The sequence below is a fragment of the Callospermophilus lateralis genome, chromosome 9, assembly GCF_048772815.1.
Source record: "Callospermophilus lateralis isolate mCalLat2 chromosome 9, mCalLat2.hap1, whole genome shotgun sequence".
In the NCBI taxonomy this organism is placed as follows: Eukaryota; Metazoa; Chordata; class Mammalia; order Rodentia; family Sciuridae; genus Callospermophilus; species Callospermophilus lateralis.
The window spans coordinates 4,252,157-4,279,933 of NC_135313.1; the positions used below are offsets into that span (position 1 = coordinate 4,252,157).

General features: G+C 48.6%; 1 protein-coding gene across 1 annotated transcript in view; it reads left to right on the forward strand.

The window, feature by feature from the left end:
* Positions 1-20,347, forward strand: part of Asb18 (ankyrin repeat and SOCS box containing 18) — a 58,385-nt gene extending 38,038 nt beyond the window's left edge. The window contains 3 exon segments of the mRNA XM_076866306.2: positions 4,085-4,589; positions 18,204-18,317; positions 19,758-20,347. Coding sequence (XP_076722421.2) covers positions 4,085-4,589; positions 18,204-18,317; positions 19,758-19,943 — 805 coding nt within the window. The 3' untranslated portion in view covers positions 19,944-20,347.
* The last annotated feature ends 7,430 nt before the right edge of the window (positions 20,348-27,777 follow it).

Genomic DNA, 27,777 nt, shown 5'->3' on the forward strand with positions numbered 1-27,777 from the left:
TAACAGCTGTCAGCGCAGTCATTATCCATGACAGGGATGAGGAATGGAGGGGGCGAGTGTGTCTGTCCAAGCGCCTTCTTACAAGAGGCTGCGGAGATGGCATGGAGTCTCCTCCATCCCAGTGAGAGACAGAAAGTGCCTCTCATGCTCCAGGTGGGAATGCACCCCTGCTCCCCACACTCCCTGTGGACACCAGGAAACCTGTCGCAAGTCCCAGCTCTGAGTAAAAGGCTCAGCCCTCATGGGCTCCCCACACAAACCTGGGAGTTGTGCTCCCAACTAGGCCATTTCTCCAACTGGGGGCACATACACAGCACTGAAATGAGGACCAGTGTTTGAGGAAGGGACTGAGTGCCCGGGTCAGGTCTGAGAGGTCCCCGAGACTTTAGCCACTTTTCTGCTGATCCTGGAGTGAGCCGTGACCACCCAGCCCGTTCTACTCACCTTCCCGAGGCGTGGCCATGCCTACCCACATTCTGGGGCTGCAGCTTATGACTGAACAGATCAGTGGACAAGCTGAGAGTGTTTGGGAAACTGGAAAGCAGGGCTGACATTATTTGAATCTGCGAGCTGCTGCTGGAGCTGCTGAGGGTGGCTGTGATTAATAATGCCAGCTGTGGCGATATCAAACTGTTACTCTGACTTATGTTGGAAAATTTGAAAATACAGGCAGGTGACAAGGAAATCAAAGCCCCCGTCACCCAGTCATCCAGAGACAACGCACGCTGCCCTGCCTTGTCTGGTCTTTCCTTCCACACACATAGACATGGGCAGCTTTTTCACGTGGGCTGGCACAGTGCTGTTTGGTATTGGACTGTCCACACATCCAGGACACAGGCCCCTCCACACCATCACTCAGGCTCTCAAGCTTCATTTTTTTTTTAAGATGAACACGTTATCTTTACTATATTTTATTTCTTTTTATGTGGTGCCAAGAATCCAATCCCAGTGCCTCACATGTGCAAGGCAAGAGCCCTACCACTGAGCCACAGTCACAGCCCCCTCGAGTTCATTTTTTTAAATATTTTTTAGTTGTAAATGGACGCAATATCTGTATTTTATTATATTTTTATGTGGTGCCAGGGATTGAACCCAGTGCCTCACGCATGCTCGGCAAGCGCTCTACCACTGAGCCACAACCCCGGCCCGCGAGCTTCATTTTTATTAACTGCCCACAGTGTGCCGACAGAGACGCGCCCTCTGCCAATCTGTGCTGTTGTGTTGCTTCGTACCTGCGATTCTGCAGTGCTAACCACTGCCCACTGTCAGAAAGGCCAAGGTCGAGCTACCTGGAAGCTCCTCATTAAGACAGAAAAGAGCATCTTCCACCCTCTGAAAGGCGGGCCAGTGTCCTGGTTCTTCTGACAGGTGTCTGGGCTGCAGACAGCAGCCCGGCCATCCACCAGGTAGGCTGAGGACCTGGAAAAGAGGTCTGGCTCTGTTTCCTGGGGGACATCTTTGGAGGCTGAGGTGCTTTTAAAAAAAAAAATGTAGAAGAAAATGGTTTGTAATTGTTTGCTAGTCTCAGTGACAAAAAAAAAAAAAAACCAGAACCCTTGATTTCTAACCTCCTGCGGCATGGTTCAGCATTTCTCCCAGAGTCAAGCAGGAAGACGCTGGAGTGCTCTGATTATAAAATTTGCATGTTCTCCTAGCTAGTTACCGTGCCAAGGGACATTTCACATCACATTGTACTGTTTGTCAAAAATCTTGTGCCCAAACAGACCACTTCTCAAGATACTGCTGATGCTGAGGCTAAACAAACACAAAGGTAGAATTTAAAATACTGAGAGTTCCTAAGAGGAAAGATAAAGAGATTGAGGGGCAGCCACTGTCCGCTCTGAACCTTCAACGGGTGATCTGGTTCAGAGCCCAGGTAGATAAATGACAGAAAAACAGCAGAAACAAGGCTGCAAAGTGTTGATTCATGAAAAGCGCCTGTTCAACATGCTTTCAGGGAACACCAGCACTTTTAGGCCAGGTGCCACAGGAGACACCGAGACATGAAAGAGCCCCCATGTCCACATTCGAGGAGCCAACAATCTAAGAGAGGAGACAAAGGTGCCAGCAAATGTTGGAAACACGGTATGACAACTCATGCCTGGGCACCTGCAGGCTAGATGCAGGACAACACAGAGCTGTGGCCCTCTGCCTGGTGGCTCTGGGAAGACTTTTGAGAGGAAGGAAGGATAGGAATGTGGGGGCCATTGTGGTGCCAGGGGCTTAGGAGGAAGGGAGAACATGCAAAGGGAGAACAAAATGGCTGGGGGTTCTAGGGACCACCCCTGGTGAGGTAGGACTGAAGTCCAGCTGGGTGGAGCCTCACAAGGTGAATCTGGTGAGGTCCACGGGAGCTGGATCCCAGGGCAGCTGGTGTCCTGAGAAAGGAGCAGGGCTTTGCCACCAGTGAGAGGAGCTGTTGGGTTTTAAGCAGGTGGGGCTCTTCTGATTCACATTGGCAAGCCTCTTTCTGGATGGCACGGAGCTTCCCAGATTGGAGCAAGGGACAAACTAGGAGACCTGTGAACATTCCAGCAAGAAGTGATTTGGCCTCTCAAACAACAGTGACAGTCAATGGAGGGAGGAAGCCATTCAGGTGATTATTAAAGAGATGGCACCAACTGGCTGAGGCACCAATACAGTGGGGAGTGAGGGAGGGACAGGACAGAAGAAAGACAGAGAGCAAGTAAGCTGCAGAGCAAGACCCTGGGCATGCTGAAGAGGAGCCCAGGGAGGCAGGGCACAGGAGGCCTCCCTCCTCAAACCCGGGAAGACAGCACAGCAGTGGTAGAAACAGCTTACAATACCTGTTGGAACAGACTCCTGTGCAGGAGGCAGGCAGGTGAGGGGGTTCTTGGAGTGCACTCTGAATGGAGCAGGTACAGTACTGAAGAGCAGGATGGGGGCAGAGTCACAGGGCTCAGCACTCTAGAGAGCTGAGGAATGAGGACTCAGCCTCCAGCACTAAAAAACAGTAATTAGCCGGAGCCCCGAGGCCCGCTGAGACCAAGGCCAGTCCCCTCAAGCAGTGCTTTCCCAGCGGGCTCAGCCGCCAGGAGAGCGAGTGGAATAAACTCTGGGTTAAAGGGGTGGCCATCTGATGCAGGGCATGGAAGCCATTGCAATTCAAGGGAACTGAAGATTAAGAAAGGGAAATCAGTGACCCCAGTGCTGCCCGGACCCCAGTGCTGCCCGGGGATCAAAGAAAGCCAGGAAGGGCTGAGAGACAGAGGTCAAGGACTCAAGGCTCATTAGATGCCCACCCTCAGAGCAGACTGAGTCTTCCACCAGGTTCTAGGTCATGAGTCCAGCATGGGCCTGCCTGGAAACAGCCACCATTCGAATGGCAGTAGAGGTGTCAGGAGTGCTTCTAGGGGCAGTCACTCTTCTAGGAGAGGCCTTGGCAACTCCGCTCAGGTACGGTCTAGGAACCTGCAGAAGACACCCACCTCTGGGGGAGACAGCAGCCTCACATGGGGACCTGGAGACTGTTGGGGAACTGGGCTACAGTCCAAATTCACAGTCCCAGCGAAGAGAGTCTGTTTGGGATAAAGGTGGCCCCACAGCTGGACATGGTTCTGTTTCCACCCGACCTTCCAGCGCTGGGTTGAGGACATGGCCGTGTTGCACTGAGTCGGTGCTCTTGAGGGATAGATAAATTATCCATGGGAACAAGAGGGCTTACGTTGGTTTCACTCTCCAAGGAACTCCCCCTAAATCTGAGACCACCAGACCCTGAAAGTCCAGGTATAACAAGGAACGCAGGTGACCAGTGCATGGAGAACTGTCATTCGTCCGCATTACTTTCCCAAGTAGCACCAAGTTTTAACTCTGAGTTTTTACGAAAGGTTCCCGGCTATTCCCGTTTTGGTTTTTGTTGTTGTTTTGTTTTGTTTCCAGATAGTTTGAATTCCTGTACCCTTTGCACTGGAGACCCAAATTCATGGTTTTTCTCAGGCTCACTCTTGGTATTTAAGTGGGCTAACCCGCGGCGTAAACTCCAGCCTACAGGCAGTAGATTGGGGGCTGCTGGGGTGTGTGTTGCACGGTCTTTCCCCTGGTGACAGCCTTGGTCTCCCCTCAGGTGCGCGCAGGTGCTGCTGGAGCATGGTGCCTCGGTGCAGCTCCCCGGCGGCGCGGGCCGGGACACGCCGCTGCACGTGGCAGCGCAGCACGGCCTGGACGAGCACGCATACCTCTACCTAGGCCACGGGGCGCGCGTGGACGCGAGGAACCGCCGCGGTGAGACGGCCCTGAGCTTGGCCTGCGGGGCGGCGCGGAAGCCCGACGAGCACGCGCGCTGCCTGCGCCTCTGCGCGCTGCTACTGCAGCGCGGCGCGGCGGCGGACGCGCGCGACGAGGACGAGCGCAGCCCGCTGCACAAGGCCTGCGGCCACGCGCGCCACAGCCTGGCGCGCCTCCTGCTGCGGTACGGCGCGGACGCGGGCGCGCTGGACTACGGTGGAGCCTCGCCGCTGGCCCGCGTGCTGCAGACGGCCGCCTGCGCGCCCCAGGCCGCGCCGCAGCTCACCGTGCAGGCGCTGCTCAACCACGGCTCCCCCACCGTGTGGCCCGACGCCTTTCCCAAGGTAAGGCGAGCCCCAGCTGGACTGGCATGCGCCACGGATGGCCATCCATGGCCGTTGGCGGAAGAGCATCCCCAGGGAGCTTTGCCACGCAGAGGCTGGACTTGGGAGCTGGCTTTGCATGCAGCGCTTTCAAACTTTGACGGGCTCAGCCCCCCACCCTCCCCAGGCAATTCTAGGATGGAGGCTCTGCGTTTCTAACAAGCTCCCAAGTGAGGCCGAGGCTGCTGATCTTAGGACCCCACTTTTTGAGAATCAAAGGCCTAGAAACTTCCTAGTGGTCAGAGTCACAAGAAAATTAAGAGATTGGGCTGTAAGTAGCAAATCAAAAGAGTAACGTGGGGACCTCTGGCGTTTATTTCAATTACGTTATCACGACTCAAAACACGTTGGCGGTTCACCTTCTGGTGTTATTTGCAGAAGAATGAAAAAAATAGTCTCTGTTTGCATCTGGTGTTTGATCTAAAATGAAATTACCCAGCCTGGTCCTCCGCCTTGTTAGTGATAGCACTTAACACCCTCGCAAATTCCTCTCCTTTAGTCTCGTAGCACTGATGTGAAATTTTCCGTAGGGACGATGTTGTCCAGACTTCTGTCCACCTGAATTTCCATACGCCAAGTGCCTCCTTCTAGGTCACAGCGGTGTTGAGACCTCAACTCCATTTCCCAGGTTCTTACCTTTGTGAACTTGACATCCGATCCACCTGTCAGATCGGCCCTGAAATAGTAATGATGAAGAAGAAAGATTTCTCATCAGAGAAAATACCCAAAAGGCAGGGAGTGTTTCCAAAAGAAGTTTCCAAAATGTTGTTTGGAGTAGGAAATTGCCCTTCCCAAAGGCTTCATTGAAGGAAATCACTTCATTGGATGTAAAATTTTTGTGTATTTGACATAAAAATTGATCTCATTGCCCAAGACGCAAAGTCATAGGCAAATGACAAATTTTGGTCTGGCACGTTTTTAATAGATATCAGGAAGGTTGTTACCCAAAAGAACAGTATCTGAAACAGTGCAGTTCACATATTTCTCTCAATGCTAACTCTGCATTACAGATGCATTCAGGGTAGAGAGTATGTCTACAAAAGGAAAGGTAAAAAGTAGGAAATCCACTGAGACCAACATGATGTCCCTTTATGTGACCAACATGATAGCCCTTTTCTGTCACTATCTCCCTAAGGTGCTCCTCCAAAGCATTTCAACATGGTAGACTCTTAAAGGGAGGAAACGCCAGCATGCTTGCATTCTCTGATGCCCTTTGTGTTCGTAATTTAGCCCTTAACCTTTCCCATTACTAGCAGACTTAGTTCATCAACCTGTGTTATAGAAGCAAAACTCACCGCTGCCCTGCCAATCACATTGCATCTGCATTAAACCATGACGTGCACTTCAACACTCTTTGTATGACACTGCATACAGAATGAAAGGAGAAACCTTACAGGATGAGCCTCAAGTGGAAAATACATGGAGCCATTTTTAAAGAAAAAATTAGGAGTCAATATGTGCCAGTAGCAACCAGGAATAATCCTTCATTAGCACTGATGTCATTTTAATGCACATGATCTTTGCCCAGGTTTTCAAGTTTTGAGGGCAGACTCACAGCCATCCCCTCTGGAGACCTCTAGTGCCTGAACTCTGTCTCCAAGCTACAGGGAATACCCTGCTTTGACCTAGAGATGAAGGACAAAGCTTCTGGCCCGTCTTCAAGACTCTGTTCTGGATCCCCAAAACTATGTCAGCCACACATAACTGGTATATAGTCAGTGGTCCAGCTACCTCTGCCCAGACAGGCTGGGGTGAGTCCAGGTTTACCAGGCAGTGAGAGGTGCTTGTCCCCTGGTCTAACAATAACTATCCAGTCAATTCCACCCCAAAGTGGGGAGATTTGGATTTGTATTTTGAGAAATCTTTAATATCTTGAAGTTTCACCCAAGCGTTGCCCACTGCTGCCTACCCTGTGCTCAGGTGGTGCAGACAATGCAGCCCTTTGATCAGTGATGTTGAATGAATGCAAAAGGTTCCAGCAACTATAGGGTATGCAGCCGCCTTTAATCTCTGGACAATCCTCACACTTCCAGGGGGTGCCCCCACACCTGGCCAGGAGCAGCTGGTGGATGGGGACACATGTACCACACTGAGAATCCTCCAAGCAAAGGTAGAAGTGCCTGTGACATTCTAACCTTGCCCCAGGACAACCAGACAATATGCTGTGATCTGGAGGTGGCATCTTCCTCCCCTAGGCTCCCCAAGAGTGTCCCACTGGGGAAGGGGTCTAATCACACACAACATCAAAGGGACAGGCCCAAGAGGGCTCGGCAGCCTTGGCTCAAACAGGCCACAAAGACGCTCAGCAGACAAGACTCAGGCGCCACGGCGAGGCAAGCACAGGGCCACTGGGAATGTCACAGAGCACGCAGCCAGTGGGCAGCAGCCGTACTTTAAATAGATGTAAAGAGACACCCGTGGAGCTCAGAATGACTGAGGCACAAAGCTTCACAGTGAGCTTGGGACATAAATCACCATTCCCCCACACCAAGACAAGGACACTCCTCGGCAGCAGGCGGACACAAGGATCCACCGGAGCCTGGCTCAGTGCTCCGTGGAGAATCAAAGGGTACCCAGGCTTCCGGCCATCCTGTTGACAACGCCAGGCCTCTCTTCCCCTCTGAGCTGCAGTTCACACCAGAGGCTGGCGCAGGTGGCCAGCTGCCGCCCCATGTGGGCTCTGGAAGGTGTCGCACCAGGTTAGGGTCAGGCCTGGCAAATGCTGGCAGGAGGGCAGAGATGGGCCTGAAAGTGTTTGGCACCTGCCACAGGCCCACCATGTGGACTGGATGCGTGATCTGAATAAAGGAAAAGGCTCGAGTTTCTCTCCTGCGCCTTCCTACCTGGAAGGCGCCTTCAGAAACCAGTAATGAAGCCCAGCTTCCCCTTCTCCTTGGCACCTCCCACCTCTTTGAAGAACACATTTTGGGTTCAATCTCAGAACACAATTTTGGAGCCACAAAGGGAGGGGTGCCCTTAAGTCCAGCCCCCTCCAAAACTGACATGGTAGACCCATAGTCACGGAGCTGAGGGGTGGAACACCAGAACCCTACCAAGTTCCTTCACCTAGCGTCACTGCCCTCCCGTGCCTCCTCCCCTCCCTGGTTCTCAGTTGGCAGCCACCTGGAATCAGTGCTTGGATTAAGTGGCCAGTCTCATTTGCTCCCCAGTGTCACCCAACCACCTCCACAGAACTTGTCATTTGCACTCACCATGTGTGTGACCAAGCATTCTAGCCCCTCCAGCCCTGACCCCTGTGTTGTACTGCTTCTGTGACGCGTGGAGCAGAGGTCACTCTGAGCAGCAGAAATGCACCTGCAGAGGGTCGTAAACAGTTCCTCCTGGGAGGTGACCAGGAGTCAGGGAAGTGCAGGACAACACCACGGTGAAGGTTCCCCAGGCCGCGAAGGACCCACTTCGCCTCCCGAGGGCATCCTTTGCACACTGAGTTATGCGTTCAGTGGGCAGGTCTTGGGGACTCCTGGGCTGGAAGGAGAGAGACCACACGTGTTCCCGGCCCTCATGGAGTTGCCTGTCTTGTGAGCTGAACAACCACACGTGCCAATGCGAAATCACTGTGGTGACAGTTGCCACAAAGCCAAGAGCAGATGAGGGCTGGTCTGGTGGGGGATCAGAGGCTACACCGAGCACATGATGAGTACTCCCAGAGGAGCCTGGAGACCCAGCTATGTGAGGCCTCGGGAAGGGACTTGTTCCAGACGGAAGGAACAGCAGGGACCGAGACCTGAGACTGGACAGCCAGGCGGAGGCCTTGCCTTACAGTGTGGGATTCTGCAGTAGTGCACACCTGTGAGCCCAGCCCTAAGAGAGGCTGGGGATTGCAAGTTTGACGCCAGCCTCAACGGTTCAGCAGGACCCTGCCCCAAAATAAAAACAAAAAGGGCGGATGATGTAGCCCTGTGGTAGAGCATCACTGGGTTCAATCCAGGTACCAAAAACAAAAGTCAAAAACTGTGGGAATCTACTCCATCGTTTTTAAGCAGAGGAAGTGCCATAATCCAACTCATGTTTTAAAACCAGTTCTCTGCAGTCCTGTAGAGAAGATGCTGGAGTCGAAGGCAGAGGGAAACCACTGGCCGTTGTGGAAATCCAGAGAGGGGTTCACTTGGCTTGAACAACGGGGGGTGGAGGTGGGTGCAGACAAGGACAGATTCTAGAAATATCTGGAAATCCTGGTCTTGCCTCACCTGGATGTTGACAATGCCGAAATAGGGGCCTGAAATGTCAACGTTTTCTTCCTGACCTAGTTACAGAATCAGATAAAGTGACGTCACCTGTTTACCCCAGTTTCACAGGATTTTAGGGGAGAACCTAGGATAGCAGTAGTCAAAACCCAGGGCCCCATTTCCTGTCTTCACAGCCGCGTGCTCGGGCTCCGGGGGAGGGACGGGGCCATCGTAGGAGCGCCTCTGTTTTCTTGCCCTTGTTTTATTTCTCCATCTACATATAAAGCAACGTGCCTGTGTGTGATTTCTCCCCTTAATTTTCTCTCTGCCGCCTCATTAGCTGGAGAGGGTCTGCGTGGACACTAATGACATCAGCATGTCAGAGTAATGTGGCAGCCGCCTCTCCACAGACAGCAAGGAGGCAGCGGAGATTTTTAAACTGTGTTGGCGTAAAAATAATGAAGGCAGCCAGCTGCCTGGCAAACAGAGGGGCACAGCGCTGAGGGGCCGGGAGGGGCGGGGAGCCCCAGAGAGGTGGAACAGCGGAGAGACAGAAAATGAATTCCCAGAGACAGGCAATAAGACTTTGTCACAGTCTGTGACCCGGGGTGGGGGAGGGGTGGTGCTCTGCCTCTGAGGGCAGGCAGCTCTTCCCAGGCGGGGGACATTCGTGTTCCATGCCGTCCCTGGGAGCCATTCAACACTGCAGAGTAGTGACAGGGCCAATTGGGGGGTCGCTGGCAGGGCAAAGTTAGCAAGGGCTAAGGAAGCCCTTGGAATTGTTTAGAACACCATCTCCACGGGCCCAGACCTGACCTGGGGGTGCCCCGTGTGAACCGTTCTTAGTGGCACATTTTCCCCTGATGGAGAAGAGGTGACTGAAGTCGGAGACCACCATGCACAGGGAAGGCATGTAGAGGGCCTGTGCTCACCAGAAACATGGATGCCAGGCCCTGCGGGCTCCCTCTGTAGCCTGCTTCAGCCTGACTTGGTGACAGTAATAGATTAGGGGGTGGGGGTGGGAGGGGAGGAGCTGAGATGAAAAGTCTCACCATAGCAGCAGCTCCATCTTCTCCCGAACATCTGTGAAGACAGAGACCGACAGAGACCGGAGGGAGGGAGAGAGGGAGGGAGAGACGGGATCCCTGGCACCAGTGAGGCGGGCTCTTACCTGATGTCCCTTTGTGATGTGGCCACGAGCGTCCAGGCAGTCAGGCAGACGTTGCCTGCCCTCCACTCTGCCCTACCACGCTCTCCCCTGGAGCTGGACCACAGCTTCCCACGTGTTGATGAACTTCACATCTGTTCCTCACCTCAGTGCAGAAGAGTAACGAGAAAGCGAATGGACTCACAGAGGGAAAAGGCCAAGAAAAAGAGAAACAAGACAGTATCCAAAACACAGAGAAGAAGTCCATATCTGTCATCAGAAGACTGGAAGAAAATCTCAGGCACTGAGTGCCTCCTCCAGGGAGCTCGGGAAGTTGCCCTGCTGATCCAGAACAGGGCCAGAGGAAGCCAGCAGAATGGCTGCCAGGAAGGTGGAGTCTGTGGAGTGCCACCCAGAAAGCAGGGCAGTCCGTCGTAGATTAAACGACACCAAGGGAGGCAAGAGGCAGAGCTGGCCCATTTAAAAAACCAAACCAGTGACGTGAATGGGGTGCTGTGCTGTGTGCCTGTGCCCTGAGCCTTCCTGCCATTGCCCAGTTTGCTCCACATCCTGGGGGCAGGGGCGCGGCCTGGCCTGCAGGCTGGGTGCAGAGGTCCCTGTTGGCTGGCTTCTGGCAGGCTCAGCCAATGCACGCGAGGGCAAAGGGAGTGGAGGGGAAAGAAGCCACACTTCTCCTCCTTCCTCTGCCTTAAGTAGCCCCCAAAAGCTTCTGCATCTCCTCCAAGCCCCAGCACCACTGGACGGCTCTGCCTTAATGACCCAGCCCCTGACCCCACTAGGTTCCAGCCTAACCTAGGTGCCCCGTCCCCAGACTCATATAATAACACCACAGTGCCCCACTGTCGATAGCACTAAGGGCCACAACCGTTGCTTGTCTGGCTAATTCCTGGGCTAGCTCACCTCCCTGTGCTGGCTTCCGGGCAGCTCAGGAGCCTGTATAATAAATTCCATATGTTCACTTCCTTCTGACTGAAATACCTAGTGTGGTTTCTGCTGCTCGATGGGACTCTGACTGATGTAAGTCATTTCAGCCACAAGTAGAAGAAAACCCAACTCAAAGTGGATGAAGTAAGGAAATGCATCTTGTTATCTCAAGTAACACCAGGTGCACACGTTGCAGCCTGTAGGAGTGGCTGCATCCGTGTCTCCATGGTGTCATCCAGGAACCGATCCTTTCCAGCTCCCTGCTCCACTGTGCCAGGAGTCAGCTCCAGCCTCCCAGGGCTCCTCTCTTGGTCACAACAGGGCTGCCAGCAGCAACTGGGCTAGGCAGCTTCCTTGCTCACAGTTTCTTGATTTATAAGAAGCCTGGAAAAGGAGGGGGCAGGAGAGGAGGACCTAGAACAAAAATCTTGAAGTCATAACCAAAGACTCAATACAGGAAACCTGTCTGCACTGAAAAGCTTACGTTTCTAGTTAGAAGTTGATTGGTTGTTCTCTGTAGATCAATGACAGGAAGCATGCCAATGTCCAGTCTAGCAAAAATGTTCCAAAAACATGGGTAATCCTTGCCACATATTCAAACAGAAAACAGGTTATTCCTAAAGAAATAAAAGTCAGGCTATATATTTTGGGAGCAGATTTTTGTCGCACACACATCAGACAGAGCACTAGTCTTCAGGATGTATAAAGAACTCCAAAAACTTAACACCAAGAAATAAACAACCCAATCAATAAATGGGCTAAGAAGCTGAACAGACACTTCTCAGAAGAAGAAATACAATCAATCAACAAATTTATGAAAAAAATCCAACATCTCTAGTAGTTAGAGAAATGCAAATCAAAACTACTCTAAGATTTTATCTCATGCCAGTCAGAATGGCAGCTATCAAGAATACAGACAACAGTAAGTGTTGGTGAGGATGCGGGGGAAAGGCACACTCATACATTGCTGGTGGGACTGCAAATTGGTGCAGCCAATCTGGAAAGCAGTATGGAGATTCCTTAGAAAACTGAGAATGGAACCATCATTGGACCCAGCTATCCCACTCAGTCTATACCGGAAAGACCTAAAAACTACAGTAACATACTACAGGGACACAGCCACATCAGTGTTTATAGCAGCACAATTCACAATTGCTAAACTGTGGAAGCAACCTAGATGCCCTTCAGTAGATGAATGGATAAAGAAACTGGTACATATACTGTGGTATTACTCAGCATTGAAAGAGAATAAAATTATGGCATTTGCAGTTAAATGGATAGAGTTGGAGAATATCATGCTGAGCAAAGTAAGCGAATCCCCCCCAGAAAACAGGGGCCAAATGTTTTCTCTAATAAGTGGATGCTAATCCATATGGGGAGGGTGCATAGGATATGTGGAGGAACTTTGAATGGGGCAAAAGAGGTGGGGAGGGGGCAAAGGGGTAGGAAACATGGTGGAATGAGATGGACATCATTACCCTAGGAACATGTATGACTGCACGAGGGTGTGACCCTACTTCATGAACAACCAAAGAAGTGAAAAATTCTGCTCCATCTGTGTGCAATGAATTGCAGAGCTTTCTACTGTGATATATAACTGATTAAATTAATAAATAAATAACAAAAATAAATTCCAGATTTCTCTTACCCCCCAAAATAAAGAAATAAAAATGATTAAAGATGCCCCCCAAAAACAAACAAACAAACAAAAATTAGATTCCTCTGCTGCATTGTTAGCATGAAACAGTGAAGTGTCATCTACAGATTTTTTTTTTTTTTTTTGATACCAGGAATTGAACCCAGGGGCACTCAACTGCTGAGTCACATCTCCATCCCCTTTTACATTTTATTTAGAGACAGGTCTTGCTAAATTGCTTAGGGCCTTGCTAAATTGCTGAGTCTGGCTTTGAACTCACAATCCTCCTGCCTCAGCTTCCAAAGCTGCTGGGATCATCTACGTACTTTTAAGGGAAAATTTGGATACTATAATTTTTAGGCTCAGCCAAATAGCTTTCATTTTATGTCAAAAGGAAGACACTTAGACTGGGTATGGTGGCTTAAGACAGAGCTCCATCTGCACAGATCTAGTGGAGGAAAAAGCACAGGGCTCTAATCATAAATGTGAGGAACATAATGAACCTTGAACCAAACTGAATCAGCTTCTTCTACCACCCTGAGAAGATGTTCCTGTGGATAGTGCAGTACACCAGAAAATAAAAGTAAAAGGTAGTCAACTTGTTTTATTTTTTTTTTAATTTTTTTTTAGTTGTAGATGGACACAATACCTTTATTTTATTTTTATGTGGTGCTGAGGATCGAACCCAAGGCCTCCTGCATTTGAGGGGAGCGCACTACCGCTGAGCTACAATCCCAGCCCCGTCAACTTGTTTTAAATAATATAATCTTTGAAACTTTTATAGCACACTGTCAGGTGACCACCACGTCAGTAGTTATTCAGTCAGGTGCTCATGGTCCCAGCTACTACAGAGGCTGAGGCTGAGGCTGAGGCAAGAAGATCACTGAGCCCAGGCTTGGAGGCCAGCCTGGGCAACAGAGTAAGCCTTGTCTCAAAAAAAAAAAAGTTATTTAATTGCAGACTATTGAAGGAAGACAGTGGAAGTACTGTGCTTTAACATTTATTGCTATGAGCCACCTATGTCGAAAAGGAAATTGATGCCACTTTAAAAGTAGGTTTAAAGTTGCTGACTTCAGGGGGCTGGGGCTGTAGGTCCGTGGCATGGGTGAGGCACTGGGTTCAAACCTCAGCACCACATAAAAGTAAATAAATAAAATGGTTATTTTTTAAAAAGTTTTTTTAAAGTCGCTAACTTCATTTAGCATTATATTCTCCAACTCCATCCATTTGCCAGCAGATGCCATGATTTTATTCTCTTTTATTGCTATTATATATGACCCAGGGGGAAAAAATACCACTAAATCAACTGAGCCATCAATCCAAGGAGTAGAACATACCAAGCAGATGGGAGAAAGGAAATAATCATGAAAAGGGCTCAAATTAACGGGTTAGTGAATTTTAAAGGAGACTTGCTCAACAAAAGCCAATTGATTAGGGGTGTGTGTGTGTGTGTGTGTGCGCGCGCGCGCGTGCACGTAGTGTGCTGGGGATCAAACCCAGAATGGCCCAGCAAGCAAGAGGCCCTGGGCTACAGTAGTAGCACTACTAAATGTTTTTAAAACTCTGTCATGTTGTCTTAATCCCAATAACTGTATACTTTTAAAAATCTTCCCAAGTATTAAAAAGATTTAATTTTCTTCAGATGGTTGTACTAAGTTAACATAAAGTGATATTCAAACCCAATTTTCAAAAATGCTTAAAAAAGAAAACACTACAAAGCAGCTGGGCACTGTGGCTCCTGCCAATAATCTAGCAGACCCGGAGCCTGAGGCAGAAGGATCACAAGTTAGAGGTCAGCCTCAGTAACTAAGCAACACCCTAAGCAACTTAGTGAGAATCTGTCTTAAAATATTTTAAAAAGAGCTAGCGATGTAGCTCAGTGGTAAAGCACTTCTGGGGTCCAACCTGAATATAAAAAAATAAATAAATAAAAACTTTATCGAAGTAAATCTAGCATTATATTATACACATTAATCATATATATATGGCATATAAAATATCCACAACGTATAGCAGTTGGAGAGAAGAATAGCCAATTAGAGTTGGTTTTATAAAGGCAGAAATGAGACAACATTGGAAAATCCTGTTCTTTAAACTTGGTAATATAACAGATAAAATTAAATTAAATCTCAAATTTTGTAACAACTTAGCAATAGAAAGGTATTTTCTGAAATCAGAGCAGGATATTTATATGAAACTTATATCCAAGATTGTGTTTATGGTGAAACATTAAAGAAAATCCTATGGATTCCTATTAAAATTAGGAACAGAATGATTACACAGTCTTTATCAATGCTGTTATTTGGCATTGAACTTAAAAGTGCTAGCCAATGTAATAAGACAAGAAAAACAAATAGGAAATATTAATATTAAAGAAGAAAAACACTATATTTGCAAAAAACACTGTATGTCTACCTGGAAAAACAACCTAAAAGTAAAGTATACTTCTAAGTCAGAGAAATAAAATGAACAGACCAATAGAAAAATGAGCAAAAGATGTAATTTAGCAGGTCATAAAAGAAGAAAGATAAGTAATTAATCAATCCAAAAGTCAATATTCCATGTTGCATCTATCAAATTTAATCAATTATTGAGATGCTTTGGGTAGGGGGAGAGATGCACTTTTATATTTGTTTCTTCAAAAACTGCACCAAATTGGGGCTGTGACTCAGTGGTAGAGCACTTGACTAGCATGTGTGAGGCACTGGGTTCAATTCTCAGCACCACATATAAATAAATGAATAAAATAAAGGTCCAGCAACATCTAAAAAAATATATTTTTTAAAAAAACTACACCAATTTATGTTCTTATATTTGACAGTATGTTTTAAAAGCCTTAAAATGTACATACCTTTAACCCTGCAATTCCATTTCTAGAATGTAAATTTCTCAGTGTATTTAAATAAGTTTTGGGGCTGGGGTTGTGGCTCAGCCGTAGAGTGCTCACCTAGCATGCACGAGGCACTGGGTTCAATCCTCAGCACCATATAAAGGATTGTGTCCACCTAAAACTGTAAAAGTAAAAATTTTTTTTTAATTAAATAAATAAATAATTAATTAAGTTTCATCGGAGGAAAAGAGGGATAGAATTATGTCCAAGGATATTGTTTATCCAAAATTATTGAGGCAACTTACATAGTTAATTCAATGAATATATTCTGATGTATTCAAGAATAAAATATATGGGCACAAAAATGATCCTGAAATGCTTATTTATAATTTTTGAATTATTCACAATCTATTTTAAGCAGAAAAAAACTCAAGTTTCAAAATAATATGCAAAGCAGTTAGCATTTTTGTTATGCAGATGAGCCTTAGTTAATAATGGGATTATGTATCAATAAAGTCATTGTAAGTTAAAAACATCAGCCAGGGGAGACGCATGGAATGCACCTGACCTACTGAATTGCGGAGCTCAACAACACAGAACAATGCAGAGCCCTGGTTCTTACCTCTGGTGAGCAGGGGCTGATGGGCAGTGTGGGAGCCCAGCCCCGTCTAGCATCACAGGGAAGAGAAGAGGGTTAGGGTTAGGGTTAGGGTTAGGGTTAGGGTTAGGGTTAGGGTTAGTCCAGGGGAGCATCCACATTCAAAATCCAGTTTCTTGGGGCTGGGGTTGTGGCTCAGCAGTGGAGCACTCGCCTAGCATGTGCAAGACCCCGGGTTCAATCCTCAGCACCACCTAAAAATAAATAAGATGAAGGTATTGTGTCCAACTACAACTAAAAAATAAATATTTTTTAAAAATACAGTTTCTTCTGAACACATGTTAATTACACTCCACTGTAGAATCAAAGAGTTGTTTAAGCAGAACCACTGTAGGTTGGAACCTTGTGTGTGTGTGTGTGTGTGTGTGTGTGTGTGTAAATGTGTTGTCTAAATGGCATAAAACGTTAGCATACACAAAGTGTTGATAGTGGTTATCTCTGAACAAAGAACTATGATTCTTTTTTAAATTTGGACTCTCTGTATTTTGAAGGATCTTAGATCTAAAACTGTGAAGAAGCAAGGTGAGTTGTAAGGGCAACAACTGTATGGAGGGGTTCAAATGCACCCTTCTGTTTGAGGACACGCTCAGAGGCCCAGGGTCAGGGTGCAGGCCAGGCTGGCCACTGGCTCCGGTCATGGTCTCCACAGGTGCTTGTTCTTGGAAGACTCCTAGGACTTCAGCCTGTTCAACCAAGTCTTGGAAGAGTGAGCTTGTCACCAAAGCTGACCCTCAAAAAGAATGCTATGAGGTTGCCCTGCCCTTCTCCAAAATCTAATCTCAATTCTGTTAAGCTGAAAAATCTAGCTACTATTTGCAGTGGACAGAGGAAGAGCAGCAGGTTTCAAAACTCCACAGGGATACAATCAGCAGAATTCCACAAAGAAAAACTACAGGATCAAGAGTCTGGTTTCTCCAACAAATAAATACCATGAAACAAATGAGAGGAAAAAAAATAAAATAAACCAAACAAATTAGTAGAGTGTGGTGTCACATGCCTGTAATCCAAGCAACTCAGGAGGCTGAGGCAGAAGGATGGCAAGTTCAAGACCAGCCTGGGCAACTTGATGAGTCCTGGTCTAAAAATAAAAGAAAAAGAAAAAGAAAAAAAAAATTACGAAAACGGACTAGGAACGTAGCTCAGTGGCAAAGGAGAAATTATTTTGTTAATGGCATTATATTCATTTCCCCAGTACCAGAAGGGAAATCATTTTGTTAATATAATGGCATTTAAGAGAAATTTGTAAATTGTAATGCTAACTAAATATTAGATGACATTAAGAAACAATTGTTAAAAAGAACAAATAAAAGAATAAATTAAAAGAAAGAAACAAATGTTAATTTCTCAGGTGCTATCATGTTTTTTCTAAAAGGTCCTTTAAGGGAAACACTGAAATGATTACAGGTGAAATGATAAGGACACGTGGGGTTTTGCTTCAAAACAATATTAGGTGAGTGCTGAGGACAAAGCTGCCGCAGAGCTTGTGCAGGGCCCTGAGTTCCATCCCCAGCCTCACAGAAATGAATGAATAAATAAATAAATAAGAAGACAATATGAGGGGAAATGGATGCAGCAGGATTGATGTTGATTCAATGCTGAGTGCACAGGGCTTTATCTTTCTATTTGATCTATTTTGTGTGGTTCAAATTTCTCCATGATAAAAAATTTATTTTTCAAAAGCAAAATTTTATTTTTCCCGTCTTTACAGTGAAGCTGATATACTTGATCTATAAATCTGCAATTAAGAAAACAGGAACCTCTGCCAGTGGGCATTGTGAAAATAAAATGTAAAGGCCAAGCTAAGAGGCCATTCAGCAGCCCCAGAAGTGGGCCCTCCTGGGACCAGGTTTCTGGTGCAACTCTGGTTTGCTCCCCTCAGGCCCTCAGGGTCATCTCCTGGAACTTGGTGGGTTGAGTCCCGGTGCCCAGAGTTTTCCAAGCGGCCACCCTGAGAGGAGAGGGCGCCCAGAGCCTGCCTGTGCTTGTCCCGGTTCACCCCTGGGCCCAGCAGCCTCCTGCTGGGCGGTGTTGTGGCTCTTCTCCAACTTGAGACCCCAGTGCCACAGCCAGGGAGAGGCGGGCGTGCACCTGACATGTCTGCATGCCTCCCACCCTTCTGCAGGTGAGCCCCAACCCAGTCGCCCTCCGGTGCGTCTCTCTCCTTCCCTCCAGGTGCTGAGGACCTGCGCGCCCGCCCCCGGCGTGATCGAGGTTCTTGTCAACTCCTACGCTCAGCTGCACGTGTCCGAGTCCTGGAAGGAGATGATTCCTGACGAAGTGTATCAGGTAGGAGATGCTCCTTTCTCCCACTCGGGTATAAGATCTTGCTGTCTGCGCATCTGTGCGGAGTTTTTCATGGATCCGGGAAGTGTGAACCATTGAGTTGGTGCGGCTCAGCGGTAGAGCACTTGCCTAGCACGACCATCCCCAGCACCAAAAAAAAAAAAAAAAAAAAAAAAAAGAGGTTAAGAGGTAATGAGGAGAGGGGACACTGGGGCACATTTACATGTTTCTGTTTTCTTCCGGCGTCCGAGTAACCACATAGCCAAGAGCCAGTTATTGTACAGTCACCTTCCCTGTACATGGGTTCTGCATCCAGATTTTGGATTCAGGGATCAAAAATCTTAAGGAACAAACTACACTGAACATGTGCAGGCTTTGTTTGGCTTCTGGCCCTTCCTTCCTGAACAATACAGTGTGACATCTGTGGAGGGCATCCTAAGTCACCTAGAGGTGATTTAAAGTCCATGGGAGGATGTGCCTGGGTTACCTGCAAACACTGTGTCATTTTACAGAAGGGACTTGAGCACTTGCAGATTTGGGTACCCTCAGGGGTCCTGGAACCTGTCTGTTCCCCACAGATACAGCAGAGGATGGTGAGGGTGCTGTGGCTGCAGGGAGCACACAACAGCCCACACTGGCTTGGAGGCTGCTGGAGCGTAGGGAAGCAACATCAGGGAAGGGATTTGAAACCGCCTGAGTGTGCAGGTCCTGGCTCCTTCTCTGGACATGCCAGTCTGGACCTGAGTGTGGGCTTCCTCTTCTGATGGCTCAAGATGTAACTGACATCACATGTGGTGGCACATGCCTGTAATCCCATTGACTCAGGAGGCTGAGGCAGGAGGATTGCAAGTTTAAGGCCAGCCTAGGCAACTTACCAAGATTCTACCTCCAAACAGAAAGGCCAGAGGTTGGAGATGTAGCGCAGTGGTAGAAGGCCCCTGGGTTCAATCCCAATACCAAAAAAGGAGCAACCCGCACAGCAAAGGGGGTCACGTCCACACACAGCATGGTCCACAGGTGACTGTCAATTGCACAAAGAGGAAGAATGTTTCTTCCTAGATAATCCTCTCCCAGTTCACCCGCTGCATCAAGTGCATGTTAATGAATGCCAGGGATCACCATGCACCAATGGCTTGGCCAGGGCTCTGGAGCCCATCACTGGCCAAAGGGAAGGCTTGTCAGGACTGGTTTGACAGGAGGCCACCCTTGGAGCTGCAGGGCTGCTGTCAGAGAGGACAGGGCAGGAAGGGATTGGAGTGCACAGCCCAAGTCGCTCAAGACCACACCTCCCTGACTGGGTGGGGACTACATTGTAGAAGCACAGTGGAGGGCAGCCTCCCCCCTGCACTAAGCCGGGGAGCCACTTTCTATGGTGGCCTGGTGGGGGAGGAATGTGGGTGGGTTCCGTGCGCCCACTTACACCCCCTGTGCCTTCCTTTCCAGATGCACGAGCCTTTCTACCAGTCTTTCTTTGCCTTGGCCCACACCCCGCGCTGCCTGCAGCATCTCTGCCGCTGTGCCATTCGCAGATTGTCTGGAAAAAACTGCTTTCACCTCATACCCCTGCTGCCCTTGCCCAAGTCCCTGCAAGATTACCTACTTTTGGAGCCAGAGGGTGTTTTGCACTGAAAGAGCTTTGCAACCAAGGCTGCTGCTCCTCATCCTGGCCCTTCAGGGAGGCCCTGTGGGGAAGAGCGCCTGCTGAGGGGGGGCACATCTGCATGGGCCTCCCGTGCCCCTCACTCCCATGTGACCAGCGGAAGCACAGAGCTGCCAAGCCTCGGGTTTGCCTCAACATGGAATTGGTAATGAATATCCTTCCTGCATCTCAGGATTGCTTGTGAGGCTCACAGGGCAGCGTGACTACTGCTGCACTTGCTGTTGCACAGTACCTTTCAACAAAAGCTGAACTAAAAGGCGTATGTCTTTTTCTATGATCTGTCCCTGATCCCTAATGAACTGGCAGCATGCCTACTGCCCCATAGCCTGTGGACCCTCAGCCTCATAGGGAAGGCCTCCTACCCCCTCCTGGAACCTGGCCACTGGGAGTGGGTCTGTGCCCAGAACATGCCAGGCCCACCTGCTGAGAGCACTCTTGCTTCCATGACAGGGCGCCTCCCTGGAGCCTGTCACTGCTAGCAAGCACACAGCAATCCAGCACTTTCCCAGGAGGACCTTAAAGGGGTGTCAAGTCAGACTTTTGGTCCCATAGGAGTCCTTTGTCTGACACCCTCATTCAACCCCAGCAGACTCCTCTGGGAAGTAGCCTGGAATGCACAGGTCCACAGGCGTTGCCCCAGCTCAGCTGAGCCCACACAGCAAGAGAGAGGGGCTCATTATCTAGGAACGTGCTGACCTTGTCTTCTATTTGCTCTTTTCCTATGCTCTGACATCTGGGGCCTTGCTGACATGAGGGACAGCCCTTCCCACTAGCTAGTCCCTAGAGACAACTAGCCACAGAGCATCTTTTCACATGCATGCCAACCAGGCCAGAGCACACAGCCACCTTCCTTCTTTATTTGACTCTTACTAAGGGCCACTGTCCATCTGTCCTGATCCCTCCAGGACCTAAGCCTTGTTCCTCCCCCATCTCCTGACCAATGCTCATTCTTCCCTGCGTGGCCCTGTGGCTCGGTGAGCCCTCTTCTCTTGGGAACTATGAGTGATAAGCAGCTCAGTGATAGATACTCATCTCTCAATGTATTGCCTTACTTGACCTAAAGTTTTCTATCAATACACTTGTGCGTGTGTGTGTGTGTGTGTGTGTGTGCGCGCGCGCGCTGAGGATGGAACCCAGGGCTTCCCTCATGCTGGGCAGGCACTCTGCCACTGAGCTACAGCCCCAGCCCAACACACTATATTTCAAAGCAAGAACTCTTTATGGTCATCGTATGAGGATAAGCAGTGGCCCCTTTGCTTTCCAATTAAAGCCAGAGCAAGACCCCTGAGGCCCGGGCACATACTCCTACTGTCACTGTCTGGAAGCAAGTTCAGGCCCCAGGACGCAGCTATAGCTTAAGATGGGCTGCTGTGTGCACCACAGGTGAGTAAAGCCCCCTGACAAGAAGGGTCCATCCATGAGGAGAAGACAGGCTGAGCCTGGGTAGATGGTCACATTTTGACACACTGGACCTTCCAAGGGAGTGATAAGACAGCTTGTCATCTTCCAGCTCCTCCAGATGACCCATCCCCATCTCCATCCCACCCTTTGATGATGGATAATTGACCTGTCCTTCAAAGGGGATATGTAAACACTGTTTCAAGACCCCCAGAGGCCCCCAACCCAAGTAGATAACTCTCCCAGGCCCCTCCAGGTGTCATCACTGGACCCAAAGGAGAACTTGAATGATGTCATTGGTGCAGGAAAGTGCAGGGCATGATGGATGGGCAGCCAGAAGAAAAGGTCCCCATCTTTTGGCAGGTGGAAGGAAGCAGGGCTAGAGATGGGGGTTACAAATCGGGAGGCCCTGGGCCTCCAGAGCAAGGCTTCTGAACCTCACTGGATAGGTATAAGGAACCAGAGGGCAGGTGAACAGTTACAGTCAAAAGGTGATGCTAGAAAGATTGCTTTGTCCTGGAAGGGGATATAGTACACTGGACATTGCATAGCCCATGGTAACAGCCTACAGATGGATTCAGAACTGGGTTTCTCCACTGAGTAGCAGAGACAGATACTGAAGTGAAACCAGCTGCAATTGGCTCACCTGGAAGGCAGCTCTCACTAGCTTAGGGACTCATGAGATGAAATGGTATAAGGCAGGTCTTCTGCAGACCCAAGTGCCAGTTTTAGTTTTTGAGGAAACTCCATGCTACTTTCCATGGCTGTTACTCCATTTCACAGTCCCATCAACAATGCCCCAGGGTTCTGATTTCTCTGCATCCTCACCGGCTCTTGTTATTTTCTGGTTTGTTGTTTTGGTTTTCCTTTGACCTTTGTTCATTTATCTGACTAACCCAGACTAACCCTTCCTGGCAGTTGGCTGGGATGGAGCTCAAGGCCAGGGGCTGGGAACTCTTCAGCAGCAAGACAGGCATGGTGGCTGCCTGCCTTCTCCTGGAGCTCTTGACCAGGTGAGCAGGACAACATGTCCTAGGGCTGCTATGAAACATGGGGTCTGTCATCTCCAGCCAGCACCCTTGGTCATCATGGACCTATGTGTGACAGTAACAGCCATAAGCTGGCTCTCCTGGGTTGAGGGACGTCCTCTATCCCACCCCCAACTCTTCAGGAGCATGACATCACTGCTGCAAAAGAATGGCCAGGGAGGAAGCAGGCTCTGAAGAGCAGTCCTCCTGGGTCCTGGTGGTTGTCCAGATGCGCTACATGCTGTCTCTGAATTATGACCATGACTGTATGGGGCAAAATGGCTTGTGCATTTGAGGTTATCTTAGTCATCAAGTGAGGTACAATTCATTCATAGTTTTGCAGAATGTAATTACTGCTAGCAACTTACTTTGTTATAGCCAAATAAATAAAATAACTGACAAAAAAAAAAGTTGTTTCACTGACCTGTCTAGCTATGCTCCATGCTATATTGCTGGAAAGTTCTACAATTACAGGACTTGCATAAGGAAGAGACTAAGAAGAAAGGGAGGGAAGAAGAGAAGTACGGAGAAAGGAGGTAGAGAGGGGACAAATTAGCTGAAATGAAAATCGAAAAAGATTTCTATTTTAAGACCAGAATTCTCCCATTTTATTTCCTTTCCAGTAAACAAAATTTACCCTGGCATTTATTTTTTATTTTAAAAAATCTAAACTTTTTTTCCTTTCTTAGATAGTCCACACTGAACATCATTTTTCTTGTTGCATATATAACATAAATTGATTCTGCGAGGTCTAAATTATTTTCTTTAATTTCACATCTAGTTTTTAATGGTACATTCACCTGGTTCAAAATTGATAAGGTAATAAAAGAATGAATGGCCCCTTTACCTGCTGCTTCTACTAAAATGAAAAAAAAAAAAAAACAGCCAAGGCATGCTTTTCTTCCTACTTTTATCAAATATCTTTGCTTATTACCTGCATCTGAACACAAGGATCCAAAATTACCTAAGTGAGGTTCTCCACCAACACTGGTCCTAGAGAGGTGGGCTTCTCGGTGCACCTATCCCCAGGACAGGAGCAAATGTTCCCAGCTGGACCCCCAGACTCAGTGCACCGGCCACGGGCAGTTAGTACACGGGCTGGACACTGTGTGACATGTTAGGGTTAAAAAATTAAAATGCAGCATTGGGTCTATCTTTCAGTGTATTTGTATCAGTTTAAGTTACTTGATAGCCATCAATTCAGCAGGTTTGGTATAAAATCAAAGCCACTGACTCTCTAGGTATAAGGAGGACTTGCTAATCTCAGTAAGTATATAATCATCAAATTTCCAATCTCCGAAATAACCGGTTAGACCAACAGGATGGGGCAGGCTGTTGAACTTTTGCAGAGAACACTTAACTCTCTGCAGAAAAGGTTGAAGTGCAGACTTAGAGAATGAGCTGGTCTGCTCCAGCAACTCAGCCCCCTGCTCGAAACCCTGGGCTCTGAGAAGACCCTCGGTCACTACAATTTCAGATGCTGATTGCTTCTTACCTCTTCAGGGTAGCTCCCAGGACCACATGATAAACAGAGAATACTTCATCTTTTATTCCATCCCTTCAAGGATAAGTTATTCCTTTAGTCCTGTTTTCTATATGCCACTGGGATATTCAAAAGCCCTGGCAGTTCAACTCTGATCAATGCTGTATCTTACTTCTCAGACTTAAGCATAGTTTGGCAACATCAAAATACTTTTTAGACTCCAGGATTTACCTTGAAGTTGTTAACATCCTTCTATGTTAAAACAAAATCAATTTCATTAAATTGCTAAAATAACCCAGAGCCCTTGGGAAGATTTTAGAGATGTGGAAATTCCTTGTCATAGAGTCCTGCAGGTGGCGCCATCAGCAAACGGTCTGACCCTCACCCTCCAACCTGCTCAGCCCAGAAAGAAGGGAGGAAGAGAAGAAAACAAGGAAGGACTTTAGCTCCCATGATAAAGGGAGAAGAGCTCGGGAAAGCCATGGAGTCATAAAGTATCATAGAGAACTGTGCTGCTATGATAAAAAATTCAGTAATTAAAATATTGATTATGGAATTGCTTGCTTCCTTTGTATTAAATATGTGCATTTTATAGGCAATGTGTTTATAAATAAATATAATTTTCAGTTGACTCTTTTATGGTGTCATAATGACAGCCCGGTCCTGGTCTCTGTGTTAAACGTGTTCTTTAAGAAAATTATACATTTACTGTTGCAATGGGACTAGCTGGGTTTGCAGCCTTCGTCTGATCTTCAGGAGCAGCATTTCTGCAATCCTAACACTCTGCTTAATCACTCCAATAAAAAAGAGTAGATTTCTTTGTAATGCAATTTGTAAGCAATAAACATGATTGAGAATGCAGTATTTGCTGTCGACTATGTTTAGTGCAGGATTTTAATTTGGTGTGTAATTATTCATTTGGTAGGCACTTTTTTCCATTCACATTTCCTATCCATGATCTGGAGAAAGTAGGTAAGTTTGAAGAACATAGGGAAGACAGGTTTTCGTGTATTTGATGTAAGTGGTAGTTTGTTATGGAAGGAGATTTTTTTTTTTTATCTGCTAAAGATAGGAGGTCACATTAACGCATAATACAGACACATAAAAATGTGATTATGGTTCTAAACAGAACGCAGTAGGCTCCTAGTTAACACAATGAGATTTCTAGGAAGTGATGCATAAATTCTTCAAAAATGACACATTTCTCACGTTCTATTCCAATTAAATTACTGAGGCAGCTAACAGCGATGAGCACAAAGTACGAGGATAAAATGAGGGTTTTCTTCTTGTAACTGTATCTGTGAAAGTATATTTTTATGAGAAGCAGTTAATATTAAGCTATTATTTTTCGACTGTGCTGGAAGGGATGTCGTGAGCCTTTCCTGTCGTGCTCTCCCCAGAAGAGCCTCCTCCTTTGTCTCTTGGGTTTGCTAATGGGAGCCCTGCACGGCTGCGCTGGGTACCGCCCCCACCCGGGACCTTGGAGGGAAACAGACCAGCCCGAAAAGGGGTACCCAGTGTCAGTCCTTAGGGCCAGCCCAATTGCTGCCCCAGGGCCCCCAAATCTCATCAGTGGCACTGGGCTGGGGCGGGAGACGCGGGGCTGGTACCCACTCGACCAGCCGACGCGCGCGTCTCGGGCCTCGGGTCCTGAGCGCCCCGGGCCGCCCGGGGACGTCACAGCCCAGCCACGAGATCGCGGCTGGGGGAGGGGTCTCCCGAGGCCGGCGACTGGGGTTCAGGGCTGCTCCCCCGCGAAGGCCCCGGCAGCGCTGGGCCTCCGGAGGGTGGCGGGCGGGGGCGTCGCAAGACAAAAGGACGGGAAGCTTTAAATTCAAAAGGGTGTTTTCGCAAGCCTCGCGCTGGGGTTTGAAAGGCGCTCCGAGGACGGCTGCAGAGCGATCCCAATCAGAAATGCGATTTGAAGTCCTAATGAACTTGATTGCGTGAACATTTATAATCCCCCATGGCCCTAAATGAAATCAGATACAATCAGAAGATACAGGGAAGGGAGTGTTTACGGCGACGCCGGGCCGCCGCGGGACGGGGAGACGCGGCCCGGTATTGATGTCGAAATGATGGATAACGCGGGAATGGCAAATATACTATTTGTCTAATGGCTCGGCAATTAAATTCCCCTGTAAATGACCCATGCCTCATTTCATCCTAATCTATGGAATTTTGATTGAATTCGTCAGCTCTAATTGAAAAATACTGCACTTTAATGTCTGCATGGCAGTTTCGGGACGAGAGTGGTTTTAATGAGACGGTGCCCCCCTGACCCGGGAATATTTGAGACTTTTATTCGGAATTTAAAGCCAGAAGATTGCTCGACTGAGCCCTGTGATTTCTTCCCCTGTATCCACGTCCATCCATCTCCAGGCACGATTTAATAAACATACTTCAGGATAAATGCATCCCCGACCCACGCCTCCATGCGGCACCCAAGGGCGCACCCTCTCCGGGATAAGTGCCGGCCCCGGGCGGGAGCGGCGCTTGGGGTTGTCCTGCCCCCTGCTGTCGGGGTCTGGGCCAGGTCGCGGACCCTGGCCTATGCCTGCCCGCGGCCAAACCTAGGCGCCCTACCTGGAAGAGGAGGCCCTGCTGTCTGCGACCCACGTACCCCGAAATGAGGCCAACCCCAATGCGCTTTATATGCAAATGGAGAGACGAAGCCATCCCTGAGAAATTAGCTACTTGCTGAAGCATATTTACTAGATTGAAATGAGTTAAAAGGAAACATTTTAAGTCGTATAAACGAGATAATTGGCCCGCATTAAAACTGGGAATGTTTGCGCCTTTCAAGGGGGGGGGGGAGCCCGTGGAGGAACCCGCGGTAAAAGAGCGCGTGGAAACGAAACCTGGGGTGCTTAGAGATCCTAGAACCAGGAGTGTATGGAATGGATCCCCGGAGGGGCCTTGGCTGGAGTCCCTCCAGCAGGACCTTGCTGGGCGGCCCTCTGACCTGGACTGTGCTGGCCCGGCTTCCTCTCCCAGAGGAGCCGATCCCCACCGCAGCCGGGAGGGGGCGCCCTTGAGCCAGTGTCTTGAGGATGAGCGCGGAGGAGGGGAGGGAAGTGGGTGGGGTCAGCCCTGGGTCATTTGCGGGCAACTGGGTCCCGCCCTGCAGCTTCGCCCACCCCACTCCCATCCTCCCCGGTGTTCAAAACTCCGGAGGTGGGAAAGTGTAGCTCTGAGGACACCGAATGTGGAGGGATGCCCCCTACCCAAAAGAGGAATGAATGTATTTGTCTTAACACATAAACGGAGTTTATGGTGGGTTTTTTTGTTTGTTTTGTTTTTTTAAGAAAAATATCTAAAATGACGTAAAAGTCATCTCCCTGAGAAGGCCGTGCCTTGCGCCCTGGCAATGCAAGACTTGGTGAAGATAGCAGACAGAAAAGGGCGCTCCAAAGGCCAGGGATGGTCTCTGCGCCTGGGTCTCCGTTGGTGCTGTGGAGTGGCCGGCACCTGCCCAGGGGAGGTGTTTGGGGACCTCTGTCTTCCTGGGGGAGACGACATATATTACTAAATACCACACTACATCCTGCTCCGCTTGGTGGCCTGAGGCGTTTCTAAATGTTGGAGAGTCCTGTGCAGAGGCAGCCCACAGAGGACATTCTCACTCCAAGCGCACGGCTTTGGTCCAGGCTGGCTGGCTTCGGTCCAGTTGCGCGCACTGCAACTCCAGGGAGGTACTGGCTTGAGGGCTCATAATGAGCTGCCCTCCCCAGCATTCGCACTTGGCCAGGCCCCTGGCCAGGGAGCACTGCAGACCTAGTTCAGTCTCCACGACAACCGTGATATATGCACTATACTAATTATTCCCCTTGTAGGGACGAAGTCAGGAGCCTGGTGAGAGAGAGCTGGGATTCCCACCCATTGCGTAGATGG